The 9,586-nt window shown below is 42.3% G+C and overlaps 1 protein-coding gene across 1 annotated transcript in view; it reads left to right on the top strand.

Annotated features, from left to right (window-relative positions):
• Window positions 1-2,116: 2,116 nt before the first annotated feature.
• The window catches only part of pawr (PRKC, apoptosis, WT1, regulator), a 70,679-nt gene continuing 63,209 nt past the window's right edge, over window positions 2,117-9,586 (top strand). Inside the window, exons 1-2 of the mRNA XM_061252187.1 lie at window positions 2,117-2,229; window positions 2,597-3,381. Of these exons, the coding sequence (XP_061108171.1) occupies window positions 2,785-3,381 (597 nt within the window). The 5' untranslated portion in view covers window positions 2,117-2,229; window positions 2,597-2,784. The remainder of the gene's footprint in view (window positions 2,230-2,596; window positions 3,382-9,586) is intronic.

The raw sequence follows: 9,586 nt of genomic DNA, 5'->3' as shown, positions 1-9,586 counted from the left end.
AGGGCACTGTGTGTGTGTGTGTGTGTGTGTGTGTGTGTGTGCGTGTGCGCGTGTGTGTGTGTGTCACACAGTGGTTGGATGACATAATAAAAACAACAGTCCATGATTATGCAGTAACTAATAAAGTGCAAGCTCACCCTCCGCCTTCAGAATGAACAGAGCCATCCTGCCTGGAATGCTGTCACACAGGTTCTGATCCGTGTCTACGGGATACTGGACCATTTCCCAACACGGAAAGCCCCCGGTTCTTTCAGGAATGAACAGGGTGGAAATCTCATTTACACTCTGTGCTCCAGAACTTCCCGCTAAATGTTAAAAGAGGATTTAAATGTTTACATCTGGTGACTGCAGAGACTAAAAAAAAATCTACATTTGTTGGATCTGTTTTTTTTTTTTTTTTCTTACTTTCAGAAGAAATCTTTTTTTAAATGAAGAATTGCAATGTAGCTATCGGTAGATGTGAAAAATGTTTTCTCTTTCATCTGAAAGTTTTGGTGGAACTCTTCAGAGTCAAAATACAAGGCAGATGAGTCGACTTCTTCTGCTAACCTGAAGACACCTACTCCCTCTGGTGCTCTGTCGTACAGAACGTCTCTTTTACAGAACAGACTGCCTCTCCCCCAGGCCCTTCAGCTGAACGTCTCTGTTCATGAGCAGAAGGACTGTGCATGTCATAGAGATAAACTGCTCTGTACAAACCTCCCTTACAGGGGAATTGGAGGTCACAACCCCGCCCCCCCGCCCCCATACTACAAAACAGGCCAAATACCCCATCTCCAGTAATAATAGTACGATGATTAAAAATATATTTCATGCAATAAAGATGGTGATTTAATTATGTGATTGGAATGTACTGATCTGTAATCTTTAAATGATAATTTCAGAGAGGTTATTTTAAAAATGTTTCTTCTGGACCCCTTAGAGCAGGGGTGTCAAATGCCAGTCCAGGAGGGCTGCAATGTCTGCTGGTTTTTGGTGTGTTTCAGCACGAGAGCTACATTTCTAGGTCTTTCATCGGCTAAAGAGTCCACACACCTTGTTCCCAAGGCCTTAATTGGCTGCTGATTGAAAGGAAACCACAAATACCAGCAGACACTGCAGCCCTCCAGGACTGGAGTTTGACACCCCACTTTGGACCTGCTAACTGAATGTAGTGTATTGTGAAGAGTAGAATGACACATGGTTACAGATTATGAAAAAAAGACATCATTGTTGCAAGGTCCTGAGCATCCTTATGGTGTCTGAGATTTTTATTGCAGTCGATATAATGTCAATAAGAAAATGTAGAAGCAAATTTTCTACCGTAATAGGGGAAAAATAAGTATTTTAAATTGATTGACATTTTCTCCCCTGTGGTACTTTAACTGCCTGCAATCCATTGTTGATTGTGCTGCATTTTAAATGATTTCAGCCATGCCTGTTATATCATAATTATAATCATAAAATGCCCACTGGCCAGTAGTCGTGATAACTTTTCTGGCAGGTGCTGGTGTTGCATTAAATAAAAACATGCAAGTGTATTAAAATGTCAATAACCATCAGCCCAAGTAAAAATTTAACGATGTTATATTAAATTGTATCGCCCCGGCTCCAGCTCCCACATAAACAGACTCAAAGCGTTTTCTCTAATCCGCAGTGTGTCATCTGAACGACATCTAGTGTGATTCAACCGCTGAGACATGTACATTGAACTCAGTGCGCTCTGTGTGGGCGGACTACAGCGGCAAAAACCGCCAATTATCCTGTTCTGTAAGGACACGTGCTAACACCTTTCCAAGCCAAATAAAAAACAAAATTAAAATGACAAATATGAGCATACGTTCTAGTTGTGCTTATAACATCGGATTCGGAAAAAAATCATTTATTTTTATATCTGGAACAAAGGGATATAGGGTTGTGCTATTCTCGTCTTCTTTATTTCGCATGCATTGACAGCACTTTATCTTCAATTATAACACACGGTGTCCCGCACACAATTGAAATATGGTAGTGAAAAGTGCGCCTCAAGTGAAAGGTTTTCAGCCTGGCTGTCAAACGGGCAACAGCCTTTACGCTGGCAGCGTTCGGCTTCGTTCGTTAAAGCTCGGCTCGGCTCGGTTTTCAACGAGTGAGAATGGGGGGGCAGAGCAAGCGCAGTCCTGCAAACTGCCTGTGCCACAAACCGAACTCGCCTCTGACGCGTATCTCATTCCTCCGGACTGTTCACCTGGGAGACCGCATGAAAAACAGGTAAGCCAAATCGAAAACACAATTACAGTCTTTGTGTACAGTACTGGTTTGAATTAGGCTACAGTTACCCAGTCTGAAACTTCGCAAATAGCCAATTTCGTTTCCAAAGTAACTTACAACTTTTGGGGAAAGTTTAACGTGAGACTTGAAGTTCAGGGATATGCACAGACCTGTCTGGACGATGTGGTTGCTAATCAGGTTGAACACATTCGGAAAGCTGACTGGAATACCGATTAAGTGATTATGTCACGCTTTTCGAATGGGTTTATTTGCTATCCGTGCAAAAGTTTGATCAAGTTTAGGCTAACTACCGCGTTGTTTCGAAAATGTATGTGTCTTTTTAACTGCAATTCCTTCTACTTTTTAGACCACTACACGTTTGCTGATAGACTACTTAATGCAATCTGTTCCATGGGAGGAATGTGGTACAATTAGTTGCATTGAGGAATACAATTTTTTTAAAGTTTGTTTACTGTGAAAAGAGTAACCAGCACAGTTGAGACTTCAAGCGTGTGTGGTTTACGGTAGGCACCAATTAAACGTTTAAAAGGGAACATGGCGACGGGTGGATTTAGATCAAACGCACCCACGGACTTTTTGGAAGAATGGAAAGCTAAACGTGAGAAAATGAGGGCGAAAATGCTCGGGGATATTGCTGCGTCTACCAGCGGGGGCTGCGTCAGCGGTACCGCGGCTTCCTCACTTGGAACAAATCCCAAAAATGAAGCACGGAATACAAGCCAGGGCACCGAATTAAACAACAACAACGGCAACCCGGACCGGACCGGTTCCTCCTCTGTCAATTGCGTGTCATCTCATCCCGTGGTTCGGTCATCCTCCGGATCTGCTCTCAGGAGGCCGGACGATGACCCACAACCGACACCGGTCACCAGGGGATCCGATTCCCCAGTGGGCAACCTGAAGAAGACACCCCAACCGGAGAAAGTAGCCAGTACCCCTCAGCCGGAGTCCAGCGATAATGCGTACGTCGAAGACGACAAGGAAAGCCCAACTTCGGGAGCTGGCTCCAACAAGGGGAAAGAGAAGAAGAGCTCTGGCCCCAGCGCCAGGAAGGGAAAGGGCCAGATAGAAAAGAGAAAGTTGAGGGAGAAGCGGAGATCAACCGGTGTTGTCAGCATACCGTCCAATGAGGTGAGTGCTGCTATGTCTTGTTTGTTGACAGGTTACTGACATGCCTAGTGATATTGTGTAGTGTAGGCTCTGCTTAAAAGAAGAAGAAGAAAAAAGAAACACACACACACGCACCATTGTATGTGACGTATACAAGCAGTGGGCTTTTAGACTATATTGGTCTGCTCTTTGTTCACATTCACATTTTAGCTAGTAGAATGTTTTAAACCTATTATTTATTTATTTAAATGCACGTTATGAAACACTGTTAGTTTGTTTGGACAGTTGTAATATCCGAACATTGATGATGAACTCTGCAAATATTGTGTTTACCCATTTAGTAGCTGTAAGTATGCCCAATATAATATGCTTGGCATTTTGACATTTTTGACATTCTGCACATTGGCTTTCATGTCCGCTCTTTACAACAACAAAACCCAGACCTAAAAGTTCGTTTTTCTGCACGCAGTCTTTAATGAAATCATCTATGTTCCAGTTTCAGTGTTCATTAGGACCTTCTATTAGGCACGGACACGGAAACACTGCAGACAATGTCTGGAAATGTGTGGGTACCCGTTCAAATTACTTTCCTATTGTTGCCATTCGAGGTGGATACAATCAAGACAATTACCGACGAAAAGGGGCAGTTGCTGGTTCGCTCAGCCAAACACGGAATTGAAATATAGCCACATTCCTACCAGTATACTTGCTTCATTGTTGGGCAAGATAACAAGGAAACATTAAAATTGTTCCAAGACAAGCACTGCCTCATTTGACACGCTGCATACATACGCGTCTAATGTCCCCCGTTTTATGTCATCCGGACTGGGGGCAGTTTCTCTTCTTGGTTGACCCTGGTCTCTGTTTGACTATCCTATCAGCAGAATTGGACGCACTGTATGCCTTTGCCAAGTTGAGTTCGGGCCAGGCCGCAGTGTTGGCCTGCGCTGTTATATCCAGCCAGACGCGCCTAATCGTCCCTATGAATTCTGCGCGCTTGAACATGCGCATATTTCTAAGTTGTTGGTTAACATGTAGGCCTATTATGTTGTTCTGTACTTGGTTATTTTTTTGACATGCAGAATGTGAGAAAATGAAAACAATAATGGGATATTTCCTGCTCACTGACATTTACAAATAATAATAATAATAATAATAATAATAATAATAATAGTAATAATAATAATAGTAATAATAATGATGATAATGATTATTATTGTTGGATGCCTGAACTGTCCTTTTCAGGGAAGCCAAGTTAAAACTATGCCAATACTTTATTGTTATGGTTGTAGTGCAGCCAAGACCCCAAAAGCAGTTCTCTGTCCCCAATGCTCTGATAATGGCTGTGTAGCGATGAAGCCAGAAGATCTGCGCTATGCCAATGAGATCTCAGACATTCCAGGAAAGTGTCCGATTACATTACATGTCTCTCTCGTGTGAGAAAGGGACATAAATATCTCCTCCTTCGGGGGCCGTGACCGGGAGGGGAGAACGGGGGGAGCCCTGAGGAACTCCTCCATCTCTCCCATGGGCTGTGTCTGCGCCAGTTCTGTTTGCTTGTATTAATCTGTCCTTTTCATCTTGGCTTCTGGAGGCCATGCTTCAGCTTTTCGCAGGTCCCTGTGTCGTCGTTCCCCTGTGCGTTGTGCAACGTCCAGTTTGCTGTTATGTTCGGATGGGAGTCTGGCATCTCCGGTCGTTCCATGGGAAGAACTTTCCCTGAAAGTGACTGCTAGGAATCTGGGTCTTTCTGTGCAGTTTTCAAAGTGTGTGTGTGAGAGAGACAGACTTAAACAATGGTTTGCATGACGATCAGTGTCATATCAAGTATTTTTAGAGTGCTAAAAAGGTTTGCACAATTAAAGTTATAGAGTAATCACACAAAGAAATGTAATCTAAAAACATATTTTCTGATGGAGCAAATAGAGAGAGGGAGCGAGAGAGCGAGAGAGGCAGATATTTCTGCCAACCAGCTCCTCATCAATACCAATGAAACCTGGCCGCTCTAGTCTGCTGCAGACATGAAAGGTGTAAATTCACTGTTTATACTCTCTGACTGTGTACTGGAAATATGGTATATCCTGTACTTTTTGCTGCCATGCTCTTTGTAGTCGGTTTGTATTCTAGACTAATGCATGTTATGCTGTTCCATGCATATTTGCTATGATTATAGACACACTAAGATTGATAGTTCTATTATTTTAGTACCGAGTGTAGCTCAAACATGATTACGCTCCTTTTTGTCCAAAGATGCAAACTTTGGTTTGCAGAATGCATTATATTTTGTGGAAAAGTAATCTTGAGCAAAGCGGAGGACCGCTCTTAAGGTGGTCTTAGTTTATATGCAGACCCACATTGCCATGAGCCTGTTCTCCATTATTTTACTGTGGTACTGTAGGCAAGCCTGTGTATACACACAGTAAGTCATTTGTGACATATTTCAAATAGAAACCTCTGTCACTTTTAGTGAGGGCATTAATGCCCCGATTACTTATCCTGTCTCTGCTTATTTAAACACATTTTCCATCTCATTATGTAAAATAGACACTGTCATCATGCAGAAATATTTTCAAAATGGATTACTTCACCGAGGTGGTTAGTTTTTATTTTAAGATGGATTCTTTACCTGACTGTCAATGAAGGTAAAATGGAGTATCTGCTTCTCCTGTTTGTTCTGCTGCAGTGGGGCCTTAGAATTTCCTGTCTGGCTTTGATTATTAGTGTGGCCCAAATCTTTGTCCCCTTTTTTCCCCCACCCCCTGAAATGAACGTGGGTATTTTTGGATTCTATTGGATGCCTTCAAAATTGAAATACTTTGCTCACTTTCCTTGCAGCTCTCCCTCAGTCAGAATCTTTGACTTTTCACTCGGATAAAACTCAATTTCTCCTCATATTTTTCAATTTCTCCAGTCCTAGTCCTGGAGAGCTCTTTGGTAAACTGTTTTTTGTTGTTACTCTACACTTTGTTAATCAATTAGAGTAGTTGATTACACAGTTAACTCATCTCATTTGGTTACCTGGGTCTCAACAGGGTGCTGATATTCCAGTGAAAACAAAAACCAGCAGACCCAATAGCTCTCCAGCACCAGGGTTGGAGACCACTGCAATAGACAAACCATTAAGTCCAGGAGTGTCCGAAATGGGCGGGCGTGGGTGCAGGTTTCTTTAGCCCGGCCCTACAACACCTGATATGACTAACTTGTGGTTTTCAAACAAGTGCTTGAGGTGTCGAATCAAGTGACTTAGTGCTGGCCTAAAAGAAAACCCCACACTGGTCATTTTCAGGTAACATTGGACAGTCCTGGTCGCCACTCAGGAGAGTTTAGGACATACTACAGTAGTGAAGCTGCAGGTTTGTATTGCGTGTGCATTCAGGCTTTTACAAATCTCAGCAAGAAGTTTACTCTAAAGGAGCCTCTAGGGGCTGATTGGTTGACACGTGAGCTATGCAGGCCTTACTTTGTGAATTGGCAAATACCGTCTGCAGACACTGCTCTTAAGGAACAGTCTCCAGCACATTTTTGGCAGTCTTAGCCCCGCTTCCCTCCTTTGGTGTTCTTCTGCCGGCTCTTTGAAGTATGTGATGTTGGCGCGGGGTTTTCTGCGGACATGAAGAGTATCTTTAAGCACAAAGCAGTCACACCGTCCCGGGTGAATCCCTTTTGAGTTCAGTTCCAGTAAACACTTCCCTGTATCATTACAGGAAAGGGATTCAGGGACCGAATCATTGCAGGGCAGAGATGTACTGCTATCGAGTCGGTTTCATGGGGCCTGGTTATATTCTGGCTAGCAATTCAAGGTGGCATCATTTACAGTTTATACACACACAGTCTCACTCATGCGCATACACACACAGTCTCACTCACACACGCACACACACGCACACTCTCACTCACACACAGGCCCTACTGCTAGAACTGGTCTGTGGCTTTGAAATCTGTTCTAGATTCTTAACTGTCATCAATGTTTGGTTATATTCCCTCAATGTGTATGTAGATATCAAAGTAAAAGATGTTCGATAAATGACAGGAAGAGGAATGGTAGGAGGTGGTAAGGTCCTCACATACTGTATCGGTGTTCAGTTGGGGTGTGAAATGGATTAAAAACATGATTAATGGCCCCTGTTACTCCATTATTGCAGATGTTTTTCAAATGTTTAGGATCGGCATGGATGGGGGATGAATAAATATTGACAAGATGTCTTCTTTTAGAATAGATATCTTATTCATCAAGAATTTGGAATAGTGACTGAATTTTTGATTGATTCGAATGCTTGATTCATTTAAAGTAGTTTTTCAGCAAGTAGTTTTCGATCATGAGTGAGTCGGTGGGAGGATAAAACATCCACACTGTGCTTATGACTAATTGGCTGACATTTGTCTGCCTCCTGTGAGTTTTGCTGAGTTTCGGTTCCTGAATGAGAAGAGGATAAATCTGAGGATGCAGTGGGTCTGTTTATAATGCTTTTACAAGCTGAACAAGAACAGTATGACATACGATAGGTGTAGTCATTGAGAAATGTCTCTGTTTAAAAATGTCACCCTTTACATTCAGAATAGCAACATCTTAACTCACTTGTTTAAAAATACACTTGTTCTAGCACATTCTTTCGTGATTGTTTTTTTTTCTTTTTTTGGGAGGAAAATTTCTGCTTGATGTCACCCACCCAGGAATGCGACAGTAATGAGTCACACAGGGATATTTTAGGGGAATACTTATCAGCAGTGTTTTAATACCGTGTGGAATGTTTCCCCACCGTGACCTCAAAGAGAATACCCAGTCATGACAATCTGATAGCGTCTGGTGTGTGTGTCTCCTCAGTGAGCAATCACTCCCTTTTTCTTATGGAATTTTCTCTTTTTTTGACACGGCTAAAGAGCCCGGGCCTTGTGTTATCTCGCGGGGCAGTCACTGGAGTGCTAAAGCGGGGCTTTATGGACCAGCCTGTTTGTACTTTCTGTTTATGTGAGAAATCGCTCACTTATCTGTCACCCGGGCGATGACGTCGCGGCTGTGTCCGACGCTGATGATTAACTCTCGGGAAAGTCGCTGAGGAGGCGAAGCATGGCACTAACGCTTGACGTCTGTCTGCCTGCAGTGTAGCTCTGCTGTCTTATGGGCTGAATGGTCCCAGCTGATGACAACATGACACGTTAAAGTCTAGGGGCAAGGATTTGATCATTTCCACGTCATTCTATGCTGGACGAAATACTGTTAGCTTGAACTGTTTGCTTCTGACAGCTGTTAGTTAGCTTAGCTTGCAGTTCGTGCCCCACTCAATCACTGCAAGCTAACTATTTGCAAGTATTTAGCTAAATGCGTTATGTTTGAACAAACCTCAAAGATAAAACATTTAAGCCACAAATTTGATTGTTGTATGAAAGCAGAATTAGGTCATTCTATCCCGATAATTGCAGAAAGGAACCCAAGAATTGGGTCCTGCCATTTGTGGAACAGGATTTTTGCCATGGAAGACACTGTACTTTTACAAACTACAACTACAGAGTTCTGTCTTACAAAATGGAGGGTTCTTGACTTCTAATTTTGTGATGATGTAATCACTGGCATAATGTCAGAATGATTAGCCTGTATTAACGGCTATAATAGGGACAAATGTTCCACAGAAATATATTTTGTGTGATGTGTGAGATTTGTAGGAGTTGGTGTTTTTCAAGAGCTACTGGATTTGTCAGTGGTTGGCTGGTGGTGTGCTATGCTATGAAGTGTTCAAGTGTTCCAGTAGGCCTACAGTATATTCTGTTGACTTTATATTGTATGTATGTGGCTAGTACCATGTTTTATGTTTAACATAAATTGCTACACTTGATTAGGCTACATGAGCATTGCACCAGATGTAGGTGTGCCGTCTATAGTTTTAGAAAATTAAAGGATGAGCTTTGGTAAAGACCTGTTTTTAAGCTTGCTGCATGTGATTGTAAATATTTGAAGTGTGGTTTGCTATGCACAAGTATCTCTAGTATTGTGTAAGCCTCACAAATATGTACTGCCAATAATTTTATAGAAAGGATCTTGATGCAGAAACTATGGATGTGTCCTAACTCAACAGAGTAGCTGGAACTGCTTATTAGACACTGTGGTATGTATAATTTTGGGAGTACTTTGTCCTAAAAGAGCTTAATGGCATTAAAGCAGATTATAAGTCAGTTTGCCTCGTAGGGTTCATTGCTAGTGTTTGGACTTGACATAACATGCTTCCCTGCTAAT

Source organism: Conger conger, chromosome 8, assembly GCF_963514075.1.
Source record: "Conger conger chromosome 8, fConCon1.1, whole genome shotgun sequence".
In the NCBI taxonomy this organism is placed as follows: Eukaryota; Metazoa; Chordata; class Actinopteri; order Anguilliformes; family Congridae; genus Conger; species Conger conger.
This window is presented reverse-complemented; position numbering and strand designations above follow the sequence as displayed.